This window comes from Silurus aristotelis (genome assembly GCF_946808225.1).
Source record: "Silurus aristotelis genome assembly, chromosome: 1".
NCBI lineage: Eukaryota > Metazoa > Chordata > Actinopteri > Siluriformes > Siluridae > Silurus > Silurus aristotelis.
The window spans coordinates 30,873,596-30,889,342 of record NC_139574.1 but is presented as its reverse complement, the minus strand read 5'-3'; the positions used below and the strand labels follow the sequence as shown (position 1 = coordinate 30,889,342).

The following is a 15,747-nucleotide window of genomic DNA, read 5'->3' as shown; positions in this document are numbered from 1 at the left end:
CCTATGTTTGTGTTCCTCAATATTCTAGTTATCATGCTAATACAACAGCTAAACACCTTTTTAGATCAATAGTTAAAGCTCTGGTGTATTGAAAGTAAGGTTGGGAGTTCAAGCCCCAGCACTGCCACACTGCCACTCATGGGCCTTTGAGCAGGCAATTAACCTTCTCACTCCAGGGGCACTGTATCATGGCCGACTCCAGCTCAAGCCTGGACATGCAAAGAATGAATGTTATTGTGCTGTATATATGCATACGTGACAAGTGAAAGCCTCTGTCTGCTTTTCTTTCTCTAATTCACCAGCTTAACCCCGTTGAAAGATTAAAATGAAATAAAGAGGACAGTGCACCTGTGAGCTTTAACATGAATTACTATGAGTGACATTCAAAAGGTTTAGTGTTTCATAAAGTAGGTTTGAAATTGATGCTAATGCTAGTTTTCTGTTCTGGATTGGTGAAAAGGAGTTAAAAAAAAAAAAAAAAACACCTACTTAACCTGATAGAGAACTAATTTTGCCAAAGAACTCTTACTTGATGCACCTTTATTGCACTCATTGTATAGTAAGGTGTTCACATGGACTCAACATGGGAAAGTTTTCTCTAAGACAAGTCTCTACGTCTGTTTAACATCTTTTTGTCAAGTTGAAAGTTAAAGGAATCTGTGACACTCATGAGACCTAGTGTCAGCAAAATACCCTTAATATATAATTATGCATAAATGAATATATATTTTCCCAAAAGTAAAAGTGTAACTTGCAAAGTCCTATTTTTGTATCTCTTCCAGTTTGTGTGAATATAACATTATAAAATAATGACAATTACAACAGATTATAAACAATATATGTCATGTTATGAAGATGATTCTTGTTTGTTGTAACTAGTAATATAAAGAATGAGATCAGGACCAACATGAAGAAAGGTTTATATTGAAAAAGAAGATTTTTTTACAGACAAAAAAAAGAGATAGATCTCAGATCTGCCAAAAAAATCTTCAACATTACACTTTTCCCTCATAAGCATTGCAATTAATTACTAAAAAACGAAAAGGCATGACAACATGATGAGTCCTTCTGCATTCACATACACATTCATAAATGTACATGTTTCTTCTGTTCATTATAACAAACATGACATGCGCAAGGACACTGCTCATTGTACTTTTTGTTTTTTCTTTTTTTTCCCTTGTTTTTTTGACGAAGTGTCTTCTTCCACAACCACCTCCTCCGTATAAATCCTCACTCTTTTGTTTCTGGGTGGTAACAGAGCTTGCTTTTCAACTAGAAAGAAAGAAAAAAAAAAATTTCATTCATAGCACAGTGTATAATTACAGTTGCACTGCATTTTAGATCTTCTCTATTTCTGATCTTAGAACATACATTGAGAAGTTGCAGGCTGTGTGTCTGACTTCTCTTCCTTTGCACTGCTTTTCCACACAGACAGACAGGTGATTCGAGCGGTGGTGTTCACCTCTCCTAGCAGGCGCACTCCTTCCTGCCTCTGAGAGGATCATTATGAAAGATATTGTTAATAAATGCATCAATATGCCTGTAATATAAATATGGAAATATTGTTCTATGATAGTAATGTCATGAAAGGCAAAAAGCATTGGGGGACTATTAACATTTATTATATAAAATGAAGAATGATTTGTTAGTATAGAAATCAGACATTTTTAATTTGCAACATGTACAAGATTATACACACGTCCTTTACCATCACTGCTCTCTTACTTGGAAATCTGTAGCCTCTTAAGTAACACAACACATTTAAAATGAGCCTTTTATACAAAACTATTCTTAGGCAAGTTTTACATGTTTAGGTTTATTTGTTAAATCCAAGAGAACTGATACCTAAATCGACTTTCTTTGTGTTAGGTGCAACTACACTTCCTGTCTTCTTAGGGTGATGCTAACAATTTAAAATGTTTTAATCTGATAAAATTACAAATGAATAGTGAACAGAATGGTATGAGTAAGCAAATAATGTAAATAAGTGAGCATTAGAAACTTTTTTCTTAAATAATAAGTGGGTAAATAAGCAAAAAGTGAGTAAAGTAAGGCAGTAATTGGGTATAGTAAGTAAATTAATACTTACAGTATTACAATACTAAGTAAATGAATACTTATAATTATATTATAGTACACATTAACTCATGTAAGGCAACAAGTAAGAAATAGATAAATAAATAAAGTTACATTAGTACAGTAAGTTCTGTAGTAAGTATTGTAAAAAAAAAAGGTGGTAATCAACTAAATAATGTAACATTAAGTAAATATTAAGCAAATAAATTGTGGCACAATGGTAACTGAAGTGGCAAAAATACTCAAAGTAAATGTATTAATTAAGTAATAAAAGTAAACAGCATACAAAGCAAGACAGAAATAAGTAAAGTAGAAGTAAAGAAGGTTGAGTTTATTAACTAAACCGAATAAGCAAGAATTTTAGTAAAAACAAAAATGTTTTAAGGTTGCGAACATTTATGTGTCCACAGTGACGGGTGTACAGAAGTAGTATCGTACCTCTGTACTGCAGTCCCACAGTTTGATAAATCCATCGTTAGATGCAGTTACCAACACACACAAGTCGTTCAACTCAAAGCTGTCCAGTGCTTTTACTCTACAAACATACAAAACAACAACAGTGTGAGGGACAAAATTAATTATATCTTCAAATTAAAGTTAAACCAGTCAAAACCCACACCAAACCCAAATAACCTAATGCAGTGCATCTTGAAAATGTGGATTTATTTAAAGGTGGCAGACAGGCTATGGTAATAATATATCCGATTGTTCATATTATGGAAGGAGTCTTCAGTGTTTGCATTACTTATCAGTTAGAATTAAAGATGTAACTGTATGTTTTGCTCCTGTTGTAAGAGCTGCTATTTCCTAATTGGGCTCAGTTGTTTTAGGACAGTTCTTGTAACTATTAATGGATAAAAAGTACCTATAGATTTTTCAGTTGAAATTCTTTTACAGCTGAAATAAGCAAAATGAAGAACATTACGCAAAACACACCTGTTTTCATGAGCTTTGAACTCACAGATACACTTTTCAGAAGTGAGATCATACAGCTGTACATGTTCATCATCTCCTGCCATGGCCAGTAGATTGTTCTGCGTCAGGATGAAATTATAATGTACATAGTCAACCGAGTCACAAAATATAGCAATATGCAAAGCGTTTTCTTTAAAACTTGCATATTGTAATGCATAGCAAATGTTATGAAATGATTAGATGACTAGATGAGATTACCATGAACTAGTAGTACACAAGGCAATTGTGTTATATCTCTATGTTTGATTTTAAATTAAACAAACTAGTGCACTGTAATAACAAATTGCTTTATATATGGTATCACTAGACTGAAAAAATTAGTCAGAACAAGTCTTGGACTACCTGAAAGCAAAAGAAAGGTAATGGTCTTGTACTTGTTAATAAATTGCTAACAGTAGATTGATAGCTTAATGTTTAGATGTCTAAAGTGGACTTCCAAAATAAATTATTAGCTAAATATTACCTAATAAATAATCAAGATTTCTATTCAAAATCCATCAAATTAAAGAATTTGGAAACCTTTTTTTTTAAATATTAACAAGAACATGTATGCAAATGAGTAAAGTAATAATTAAAGTATGATCATTCTTCTTCCATTAGGGGTCGCCACAGCGGATCATCCTTCTCCATACCCCCCTGTCCTCTACATCTGCCTCAACCCTGCATGTCTTCCCTCACCACATCCATAAACCTCCTCCATGGCCTTCCTCTTTTCCTCCTTCCTGGTGGCTCCATCCTCAGCATTCTCCTATCGATATACCCCATGTCCCTCCTCTGCACATGTCCAAACCATCTCAATCTCGACTCCCTTGCCTTGTCTCCAAAACGTCCTACATGCACGGCCCCTTTAATAAACTAATTTCTAATCCTGTTCATCGTCATCACTACCAGCAAAACCTCAACATCTTCAGCTCTAAACCATACAACATCGCAGGTCTCACCACAGTCCTATAAACATTTTCCTTTCACTCTTGCATTTACTCTTCTATCACAAATCACTCCTGCTATCACTCTTCTCCACCCACTCCACCCTGCCTGCACTCTTTTCTTCACTTCTCTTACACACTCTCCATTAATTTGCACTGTTGATTCCAGGTACCTGAACTCCTCCACCTTCTCCACCTCTTCTCCCTGCAACCGCACCCCTCCACTGCCCTCCCTCTCATTCACACACATGTACTCTGTCTTACTCCTACCTACTTTCATTCCCCTTTTCTCCAGCATGTACCTCCACTTTTCCAGGCTCTTCTCAACCTGCTCCCTACTCTCACCAAAAATCACAATATCATCACAAACATCATAGTCCATGGAGACTCCTGTCTGACCTCGTCCATCAACCTGTCCATCACCACTGCAAACAGGAAAGGGCTCAGAGCCTATCCTTGATGCAGTCCAACCTCCACCTTGAACCAGTCTGTCGTTCCTACTGCACACTTTTCTGCTGTCACACTGTCCTCATACATGTCCTGCACCACCCTCACATACTTCTCTGACACACATGACTTTCTCATACAATACCACAACTCATCTCTCTGCACTCTGTCTACGCTTTCTCTAAATCCACAAACACACAATGCAACTCCTTCTGTCCTTCTCTATACTTCTCCATCAACATTCTCAAAGAAAATAATGCGTCTGTGGTGTTTTTCCTCGGCATGAAACCATACTGTTGCTCACAGATGGTCACCTCTTCTCTCAGCCTGGCTTCCACTACTCTTTCCCATAACTTCATGGTGTGACTGATCAACTTATTCCCCTGTAGTTACTGCATGAGAAGTAAGGAGGAAAATAAGTAAAGTAGCTACCACATTTACATGTATAGAGTTTGGAAGATGAACTTATCAAGAGCAACTTGCATTTACATAATTTTTTAACTGAGCATGCGAGGGTGAAGGGCCTTGCTCAGGGGCCCAGGAATGGCAGCTTGATGGTGCTGGAATTTAAACTTAATCCTTCAATTAGAAATCCAACATATTAACCACTAAACAAGTAAATAAAATAAGTTAGTAAACAAAATAGTTACAAAAGTAAGTTAAGTAAAATAATAAGAGAGGTAGATAACTAGACTAACAGGTACAGGTTGAATAAAGTAAGTAAATGAAGTAATTATGGTTTAGTTAAGTATGTAAGTAAAATGAATAACTAGGCAAGTAAAGTTTTAAGTTAAGTGAAATATGTAAGTGAAGTAAGGTAAGTAAGATTCTCAGTTTAGTACGCATGGCAACTAAGAAAACTAAAGTACCACAGTACTTTAATCATACAATAATCATTAACAGAAACCTAAAACAAACCTTCAGAAATCTAACAGATGAAATCCTCTTCCTGAAGCTGAAGGAGCCAATGATGTTAGCAGACTCCAGTTCATAGATGTCTATTTTATCATTAACCACTACAATGTATTTATCTCCTGCTGGTGACCACTTTACTATCTGTGCATCTGTATAAATGACAAGAACGCAAATTCAATTTATTCATGTTGAATGCCCGGAAAAAAGTTTATAATTAATAAAACAGTTCAAAATGTTAAAGCTTACTTTGCCTAATATTCTTGGTGAACGCTGGCCTTCCTTCGATAAGATTCCACGTTCTGTAATTTATTTTATAAGCAAAAATCCAAATTTTACATACAACACAAAAAAAAAACCACAATTATGGGTTTTATAACATATTCAGCTTTACCTTAACTTCTTGTCCGTTCCAACAGAGAGTGCAAGTTTACCAGATGGATGCAATGAGAGAGAAGTCACATGACCCCTGATACACAAAAAACACACAAGTTCAGCCAATGACATTGCATTGCAAAAAAGAACCTCTGCAACTCTGTCACACTTACATGTGCGCTTTGATCGATTTCAAACATTCCCATGTCTTTGTGCTCCACACGCACAAAAGGCCGTCTTCTCCACCGCTCAGTAAGTGAGATGTAGAACCAAACTCCAGACATGAGATGGTACCTACACACAAACACAGTCATATAGCATTCACTATTCTCTCTACGTTACCCATTTTAATTCTATTTACCAACACCATTCGGTTCGAGTTCCGAAAGATATGTGATGATCTATACTGTTGTTGTTTTGGCCTCCTCACCATCATGGTGTAATAATGCTCCATGTTCTGTCCTTGTCTTCATGTTGTACAGTTGTATGGTTTCATCTTTGCTTCCTGTAGCGACAAACTGCTCGTTGGCCGTCACTGTAGAGAGGCTGGCTGTATGAGCATGGTGTGTGAACACAGGCTCTAATCCCCATTCCTACAGGCATGGATCACAGAAAAGCTTGTATTATGCTTGAGTAGGAGAATGCACATTTTAAAGTCAGAGTATTAGTTTTGAAGCTATAAAATAACTAGTATATTTTTACATTATCAACAAGCAAATCTGCTCTAGTATTTGGACATTATTTTAATTTATTTAATTTAATTTTAATAGTAATTTTTGTTTCTGATATACAATTTCAGGCTTTTTACCCCATGTTTCATTTATTTTACAGTTATTCTGTATATAATATTTTGGAAATAATAGATTTTGTAAACTTGAGAAAATATTGAAATGCTACAAACAGGTGTATAAATGTGACAATTTAATAATAATTATTACTATTTATTACTAATTATTACTTGCTAACATCCCATGTTTTAGTGTATGAATAGTGCAATACACTTTTTGTTTTTATTTTTTTACATTTATGGAAGGAATCTAACATGTTGGAGAAGGTAGGCTGATGTTGATTATCTTCCTTCCTGATTATGTCCCTTTCAAAATCTCGATCCTAAGTGTTTTAGACTTTTTAGATTTTAAAATTGATGAAGCTGAAGTGAAAATGTAGGAATAAAAAAAAATATGTTACCTCTTCTCCAGGACACACTCGGTATCCAAACACTATCTGCTCATAACTTCCAACAACCAGTTCCACGTGATCTCCCATTTTCATCTACTTGAATACGAACGGTGCTGTCATTGATCAGAAAAAGATCTTGTAATAAATAAAAACAAATTTCCTAACCATGTGCGTGTTACTGAATCAGGAAGTGATTTTGAGTTTATTTCCGGGTCATCTTCCTATATAGACTTCAAAATAAAAGCTCCAAATTGTTGTTGTCTTTTCTTTTTTCTTCTTTTTGTTTTTTTAATGACCCTGTTTATTTTATCTGTTCAGTTCAATGTCTTTAACAAAATGTATAAACATTCCAACATTAATAATAAAAAAAAAAATTCTAATTCTAACCCTTAACAATATGCAATTCATATATGTCTTATTCAAATAAAATAAACTAATGGAAAAGTTTTAAAATAAGGTTCTATGTTCTAGTATAACAGTAGATAAAACAATTTAATCCGTTTTAACCCGTCATCTAAATATGTGCTGAATAAAAATGAAGCATTAAGAGAATTTACACATTGCCACTGCTTTATTGTGTAAAGATGAACAAAGGTAATTTTACATCTGTCTCTGATTTGTGTTTTAACCTAAAAAAGCATCACAAAATTAAATCTCATATGTGATATTTCTTTTTCATTCTGAGCAAAAAATATCACAAGCATTGATGGTGTTTGTTTCTCAGTAGATAAGAGCTTTACAATCTCCTCTGGGCTTCTTAATCTTGTCATAGTTCTTGCTGATGACATCAAACAGAACCGCCTGGAATGAAGACCAGAATCGACACATTAAAAAAATAAAAAAGATCAACATTTTGGGTTAATGCAATAGTCAAACACTAGTTGAAACTGTAAATTGTAGTTGAAGTTGAAATGTAAAAACTTACATAGGTGTTGCGGATCTCCAGAACCACCATACGCAGCTCACAGTACTGGTGTTGATCCAACTCGTGTACAAGCTGTCTGTAATCACCCTGTAGAAACACAAAAGTGAAGACATAAAATAATCGATTAAACTAAACCTATTATCTGATTTAAAAAAGTATTAAAGGTGGTCTAGTTATTATGGGTAAGTAATATGTTACAATTCTATAGCAACAATTCACTCCATATAACTTTAACAATATCCAACTATATCATGCGCCCACCACCTTGCTTCAAAATGGAGATGGTGATAAGCAGTGTTAGATTCCTGAAATCATGTTACTTGCACACATCATTCAACAATGTGAATTAAAATGTTGACACCAGAATGAATTTAAGGTTTTCTACATTTCTGTTTTTCATTTGTAAATAACATTTTCATTATCAGTACTGTGGGCATTGTGTGCTTTTCTTTTCTTTTGTCTTATTGGCTTCAACAAGCAGAGAAACAAGAGATGAGATAATGACTGCTTGGAAATTGTATAATACATGTTAGGAATTGTGTTATAATGTGCTACAACATTAAATGTAACATTAAACAGATAAAATGTGCAATGTGTCAGTCTGAAAAATTGGAGACTTTGGATTGGTACCTCAAACCTTTCATTTTGTATTTTTTTTTTATTTTCCTATTACCGCACGGCACTAAATGTGTTTTATTCCATTAACACTCTAGGGGCTCATGTACAGCAATAAAAATTAATTTACCACATGTGGCTGTTTGGAAGCCTTGGCTACAGCATCTCCTCTCTCACTGTAATACCTGCAAACAAAAAAAGAAAAAAATCATCATGCACTCTTTTCAGAGCATTTTGCTGGAATACATTTTAAAATCTAAATTGCAAAAGAAAGCATTTCTTCTACACACTATAACATTAAGCAGGGACAATACCCATCTCCACCAACAGAGGTCACAATTTTCTAGAGATCTACCTCACCTCTGTTGTGTTGCCCTGATGATCAATGTATGTTGTATGGTCTGAAAATGGTATTGTATGAAATGTATGTATGGTTTGCCTTTAAAATTATCCTAGCAGCATCACTTACTTTGTAATTTGTGTCTGGAATCCTTCAATCTTAGTGCGGGTGTTAGTAAGCAGCTCGAATACCTTCTCCTATAGAATTACAACCATTTCATTTAAAAGTCATCCTTACAGTAATTACACTATTTCAATCAAATATAAAATAAAAATAATAAAGAAATTACCTGAACAGCGACACCAAAGTTGTTGCCATCCTCAATCCTGGGTATTTGTAGCTGTACCCACATGGAAACCTTACACAAATAAGTTGGATTATCAAACACAACATTCCCCGAATCACATTTTATAATGAACTGTATCTTGCTTAATGCAGTGTACAATGCCTTGCATAACTAAAATGTTTTTAATCGGGATTATACGTCAAGAATCTATCCTTGGTAAACAGAAACCAACATACTGGCCCTGCTGTAAAGCATGATGATAGTAACATTATTTCTAGTAACAATTTTGCCCTTTTTGTTGCATCTTGGACTTATCCTTTCTTTTCTGTCACTGTCCTTTTGTAGATGGTCTTCTATAGGTTATGGGTGTGTCATATTAAATCATCAGTGCTTTGCAGGATGTTTGAAATATTTATTTTAAACCATTGGGGTTATTATATATTAGAATGTTGTTAATTCCAAACAATCTACCAAAAATGAGACATGCAAAATCAAGGAGCACATATCCTTGAATCACCACTCATTCTGCCACACACTAACTGCCCTCTGCCGCATCCACAACTGAGCAAACACTTTTCTGTTGCCCAATTATGTTTGTTTAGTTCTGTTCTCAAGCAGATTGTGGGTTCTTCCAGGAACAGGATGTAAGAATGTCTGGAAAAGTTGGGGGAGTTGCATTTACATATGCAAGTCAATGTACACAACAAAGGTTTTTAAAAGTTCTTACTGTATTGAGTTTTTCCTTCAGGGTCTGAATGTGGGGTTTAATCTCTTTAATGAGATTGTCCACTTTTTCATTACTGGCGATGGGACCACAGGGAGGACCTGCTGCATCACAAAATGATAATTTTATCTATTAACATATATATATAACAATGGAGATAATTTGTGTTTTAAACCACACCTGATTACATGTGTGTGTGTGTGTGTGTGTGTGTGTGTGTGTGTGTGTGTGTGTGTGTGTGTGTGTGTGTGTGTGTGTGTATTAATACACATATATATATATATATATATATATATATATATATATATATATATATATATATATATATATATATATGTATATATACAGTATATATATATATATATATATATATATATATATATATATATATATATATATATATATATATATATATATATATATATAGAGAGAGAGAGAGAGAGAGAGAGAGAGAGAGAGAGAGAGAGAGAGAGAGAGAGAGACTGCCCGTCCAAAAAATAAGTCACCACCTGGATTTAACTAAGCAAATAGGTAAGAACCTCCCACTGGATAATTACTGCATGGATGATTATGTTTTAGCTGGCAACAAGTTATTTAACCCCAAATAATCCAGTGAACAGCTTCTTATTTCTTAACCAACCATGTCGGAAAACGAATCCTGCGGTCGTGTAAAAGATGTTAATCTGTTTCAAAAGTGTCAAATTATTGGCATGCATCAAGCAAAGAAAAAATCTAAAAAGAATTCTGAAACTACTAAAATTGGGTTAAGAGCTGTCCAATGCATTATTAAAAACTGGAAGGATAGTGTGGAACCATCATCTTCGAGAAATAAACATTTGGTGAATTCAAATTGTAAAAAAACAACAACAGTAGAACTCACGGCTATGAAAAAATTTTTCTCATATTGAAAAAAAGGGCATTTGCAAAGACACAATGTGAAGGTAACTTAAGGGATTGGGACTAAACAGCTGTGTAGCCTTAAGAAAACCATTTATCAGTGAGGCTAATTGGAAAACAATGCTTCAATTTGCTGGGGAGCATAAAGATAAGACTCTGGAGCAATGGAAGAAGGTAATGTGGTCTGATGAGTCTAGATTTACCCTGTTCTAGAGTGACGGGCGCAATCAGGGCAAGAAGAGAGTCAGATTAACTGATACTCCCATTATGCCTAGTGCCTACCGTACAAGCATGTAGGGGCAGTGCTATGATCTGGGGTTGCTGCAGTTGGTCAGGTCTTGTGCCCAAAGAATGAGGTCAGCTGACAACCTGAATATACTGTATGACCAGGGTGTTCCTTTAATGGATTTTTTCTTCTCTGATGGCACGGGAATATTCCAAGACGACAATGCCAGGATTAATCAGGCTCGAATTGTGAAAGACTGGTTCAGAGAGCATGAGACATTATTTTCACACATGGACTACCCACCACAGAGTCCAGACCTTAACCCCATTGAGAATCTTTGGAATGTGCTGGAAAAGACTTTGCCCAGCGGTCCGACTTTTCCCATCATCAAAACAAGATCTCGGTGAAAAATTACTCTGGACGTGAATAAATGTTGTGACATTGCCGAAGCTTATCGAAACGATGCCACTGCGAATGCGTGCTGTGATCAAAACTAATGGTGGTCCAACAAAATATTAGTGTGTGACTTTTTCTTTGGAAGGGCAGTATATATATATATATATATATATATATATATATATATATATATATATATATATATATATAATATATATATATATATATATATATATATATATATATATATATATATATATATATATATATATATATATTTATATACAGCAAGTTTGTTTAGTCTCTTTAGTTTGAATGCATTTTATTATTATTATTACTAAACATGAAAACATATGCAACACTGCCAGGGGTATAAAAAATTAACTAAAGTTAGTGCAGTGTCACTGTGGCTACTCACTCTATATCGAAAATAAGATTTGTTTGCACATGCTGAAAAACACTAAAAAATCTGTAGCGCTAGCTAGGTACATTTAAGTAGAACATATCTTTAGAAAATTTAATATTAAGTGTAAAACATACAAACACACTTACATACACATCTGTATTACTGAAATGAGGTCTAACAAATATAAGCTGTAAATCTTTTTTCCATTTATATAATTTATATATATATATATATATATATATATATATATATATATATATATATATATATATATACATATACATATACATATATATATATATATATATATATATATATATATATATATATATATATATATATATATATATATATTTATATATATAATATATTTATATATATATATATATATATATATATATAAATATATATTTATTTAACCAAGCAGTCATTTTATTAAAAATGATTCCAAATATGTACACTGTTCAAATGTTGATGATCACAGTGTTAATGACTTTAAAAAAATCCATATATATATATACAGTGAGGAAAATAAGTATTTGAACACCCTGCTATTTTGCAAGTTCTCCCACTTAAAAATCATGGAGGGGTCTGAAATTGTCTTCGTAGGTGCATGTCCACTGTGAGAGACATAATCTAAAAAAAAAATTATCCAGAAATCACAGTGTATGATTTTTTTACTATTTATTTGTATGATACAGCTGCAAATAAGTATTTGAACACCTGAGAAAGTCAAAGTTAATATTTGGTACAGTAGCCTTTGTTTGCAATTACAGAGGTCAAACGTTTCCTGTAGTTTTTCACCAGGTTTGCACACACTGCAGGAGGGATTTTGGCCCACTACTCCACATAGATCTTCTCTAGATCAGTCAGGTTTTTGGCCTGTCGCTGAAAAAACACGGAGTTTGAGCTCCCTCCAAAGATTCTCTATTGGGTTTAGGTCTGGAGACTGGCTAGGCCATGCCAGAACCTTGATATGCTTCTTACAGAGCCACTCCTTGGTTATCCTGGCTGTGTGCTTCGGGTCATTGTCATGTTGGAAGACCCAGCCTCGACCCATCTTCAATGCTCTAACTGAGGGAAGGAGGTTGTTCCCCAAAATCTCGCAATACATGGCCCCGGTCATCCTCTCCCTAATACAGTGCAGTCGCCCTGTCCCATGTGCAGAAAAACACCCCCAAAGCATGATGCTACCACCCCCATGCTTCACAGTAGGGATGGTGTTCTTGGGATGGTACTCATCATTCTTCTTCCTCCAAACACGTTTAGTGGAATTATGACCCAAAAGTTCTATTTTGGTCTCATCTGACCACATGACTTTCTCCCATGACTCCTCTGGATCATCCAAATGGTCATTGGCAAACTTAAGACGTGCCTGGACATGTGCGGGTTTAAGCAGGGGAACCTTCCGTGCCATGCATAATTTCAAACCATGACGTCTTAGTGTATTACCAACAGTAACCTTGGAAACGGTGGTCCCAGCTCTTTTCAGGTCATTGACCAGCTCCTCCCGTATAGTTCTGGGCTGATTTCTCACCTTCCTTAGGATCATTGAGACCCCACGAGGTGAGATCCTTAATGGAGCCCCAGTCCGAGGGAGATTGACAGTCATGTTTAGCTTCTTCCATTTTCTAATGATTGCTCCAACAGTGGACCTTTTTTCACCAAGCTGCTTGGCAATTTCCCCGTAGCCCTTTCCAGCCTTGTGGAGGTGTACAATTTTGTCTCTAGTGTCTTTGGACAGCTCTTTGGTCTTGGCCATGTTAGTAGTTGGATTCTTACTGATTGTATGGGGTGGACAGGTGTCTTTATGCAGCTAACGACCTCAAACAGGTGCATCTAATTTAGGATAATAAATGTAGTGGAGGTGGACATTTTAAAGGCAGACTAACAGGTCTTTTGAGGGTCAGAATTCTAGCTGATAGACAGGTGTTCAAATACTTATTTGCAGCTGTATCATACAAATAAATAGTTTAAAAATCATATATTGTGATTTCTGGATTTTTTTTTTTAGATTATGTCTCTCACAGTGGACATGCACCTACGATGACAATTTCAGACCCCTCCATGATTTCTAAGTGGGAGAACTTGCAAAATAGCAGGGTGTTCAAATACTTATTTTCCTCACTGTATATATATATATATATATATATATATATATATATATATATATATATATATATATATATATATATATATATATGGATTTTTTAAGTATACATAAATACATATATATAAAATAGTGCTAGGGAATTTACCTTCATCTTCCTCTTTGTCATCAGATTTCTTTCCCTCCTTTTCTTTTTTCTGTAAAAACATGGCACATTAATACATTTTGTACATTTTAACTTTGCTTACACTATAGTGCTGTTTGTTAAACTCTTACATCTGAATCATAATACTGTGATGAGTTTTGTAAAGGGATGATTATTTAATATGTATTGATGGAGATTCCAGTGTCTGCACTTTCTAACAGACAGTTTTTGCCACTTCAGGAGAGCGGGCTTCAAATACTTTGTATAGTTTGTGATAGTTGTTGTTGCAGTAACTTTAGTTGTGTTGTAAAAGGAAGGTGATTATATGATTGTGATGCACAAACATCAATTTACAAAGAATATACAGCCCACTCCTCTTGTTGTAGCTACTGTCTGGATGCAAGAGTTTTTTCAATGAAGAGGTAAAGCTAATAAAGCATATTTCTGACACCTCACTAATGAACTAATTCAATCTGAACATGGCTCTAAAATGTACACTTCATCACCATTTATTCTAAACTGGATTTCTCTGGATATTATATTGCACAAAGATGATAAAAATGTTGATTTAGAACAGAAGCTCTAGCTGTTTCCTATGTGAGCCAAGAACGAAACCTGATTAAAAAAATGTTCAACACTTCACAAATATTTCCACATAGGTACTTAATGTGTTTCAGGGCAGAATATTTTGTAACTACCGCTTCTTTCTTCTTTCTTTTAAGCTCCTCTTTGGCAGGGTCTGGCATCGGGATGTCCAGTGGAGCTCTGAGAGCTGAAAGGTCTTCCAAAACCAGCGATGCCTGCAGACATTTTTTCATCAGAAATGTTATTGGTTGCTTTACAATATCTGTGATATCCTGCATAGTTTTTCCCCCTCACATCACCTGGAGCAAGTTGTCCATGTCTGCAATCATCTGAGGGAAGAAAGTTGAGACGAGCAGCTCTGCCTGTGTGAAAGAGAAAATGCTATAGAGTTACACTAAACTAAAACTTGGTAAGAAAATCTTGCACAGAATCAGCTCTTTACCTCTCTGGTGAGCTTCTTTGTAAAGCTATCAACCTGTAAAAACAAACGCTGGCATGTTAAACTGCAGATATTTACTTGAAAGCGTAGGTTTGATAAGGACTGGTTTCATGGCCTACAATGACAAATGGAAATTTAGAACTTACCTCTTTTTTCGACGCAGGGCTCATGTCTAAAGAAGACATTTTGTCAAATATTTTATATTAAACTTAAACACAAATTATTTCAACAAAATAGATTCTGTCGATGAGTTTTTTAAAGCTCGACAAAACAGACTAAAACATTTATTTCAGAGGAGGCAACCAAAAGCGCTCGAGCTCGCGATAGAGAGTGAAAGTGAAAGTAAATCCGGAATTGGTATAATCCGAAATTCCCAAAACGGCAGGGCGCGCTAGAGAAAGCACCTGGACATCACTGATATATGATATGTGAGATCTTGGATCTAATATTTTTTTTTATTGTATTATTTTATCTTATTTACCGTTCCAGAATTAAAAAGAGAAATTGATAAACCACTAAATAATAATGATATACTTTTATTTCAGAATAAGAGTACTCATCATTAGATAGATAGATAGATAGATAGATAGATAGATAGATAGATAGATAGATAGATAGATAGATAGATAGATAGATAGATAGATAGATAGATAGATAGATAGATAGATAGATAGATAGATAGATACAACTTTATTGTCATTGCATTGTACAGGTACACAGCAACGAAATGCAGTTTGGCATCTACCAGAAGTGCAAAATG

General features: G+C 34.7%; 2 protein-coding genes across 3 annotated transcripts; both read right to left on the bottom strand.

Moving 5' to 3' along the window:
- Positions 1-523: 523 nt before the first annotated feature.
- Positions 524-7,114, bottom strand: pak1ip1 (PAK1 interacting protein 1). Its single transcript, XM_083528329.1, has 10 exons — positions 6,903-7,114; positions 6,145-6,307; positions 5,888-6,008; positions 5,734-5,808; positions 5,589-5,641; positions 5,346-5,491; positions 3,016-3,113; positions 2,518-2,614; positions 1,375-1,495; positions 524-1,275 (listed from the first exon to the last, which is right to left on the bottom strand). The coding sequence occupies exons 1-10, from the start codon at positions 6,984-6,986 to the stop codon at positions 1,148-1,150; spliced, it is 1,086 nt and encodes a 361-aa protein (XP_083384455.1). The 5' UTR covers positions 6,987-7,114; the 3' UTR covers positions 524-1,147.
- Positions 7,115-7,445: 331 nt separating this feature from the next.
- psme1 (proteasome activator subunit 1) lies at positions 7,446-15,536 on the bottom strand. Of its 2 annotated transcripts, none has more exons than XM_083530620.1 (11): positions 15,134-15,536; positions 14,991-15,023; positions 14,848-14,910; positions 14,662-14,763; positions 13,967-14,015; positions 9,787-9,887; positions 9,063-9,131; positions 8,903-8,970; positions 8,564-8,618; positions 7,819-7,905; positions 7,446-7,694 (listed from the first exon to the last, which is right to left on the bottom strand). In XM_083530620.1, the coding sequence occupies exons 1-11, from the start codon at positions 15,170-15,172 to the stop codon at positions 7,614-7,616; spliced, it is 747 nt and encodes a 248-aa protein (XP_083386746.1). In that variant the 5' UTR covers positions 15,173-15,536; the 3' UTR covers positions 7,446-7,613. The 2 variants fall into 2 exon arrangements, with proteins under 2 accessions (XP_083386746.1, XP_083386747.1); XM_083530621.1 differs by having other exon boundaries at positions 9,787-9,884; positions 15,134-15,339.
- Between the last annotated feature and the right edge of the window lie 211 nt (positions 15,537-15,747).

Coding starts and splice junctions, on each gene's coding strand:
- pak1ip1 (XM_083528329.1), bottom strand. CDS start 6,986: ATGAAAATGGGAGATCACGTGGAACTGGTTGTTGGAAGTTATGAGCAG. Junction 5,642..5,733: donor GGAACGGACAAGAAGTTAAG/GTAAAGCTGAAT, acceptor AATAAATTACAG/AACGTGGAATCTTATCGAAG. Junction 1,496..2,517: donor TGTGGGACTGCAGTACAGAG/GTACGATACTAC, acceptor TGATCCTCTCAG/AGGCAGGAAGGAGTGCGCCT.
- psme1 (XM_083530620.1), bottom strand. CDS start 15,172: ATGTCTTCTTTAGACATGAGCCCTGCGTCGAAAAAAGAG. Junction 15,024..15,133: donor GCCCTGCGTCGAAAAAAGAG/GTAAGTTCTAAA, acceptor TTGTTTTTACAG/GTTGATAGCTTTACAAAGAA. Junction 14,764..14,847: donor ACATGGACAACTTGCTCCAG/GTGATGTGAGGG, acceptor AAATGTCTGCAG/GCATCGCTGGTTTTGGAAGA.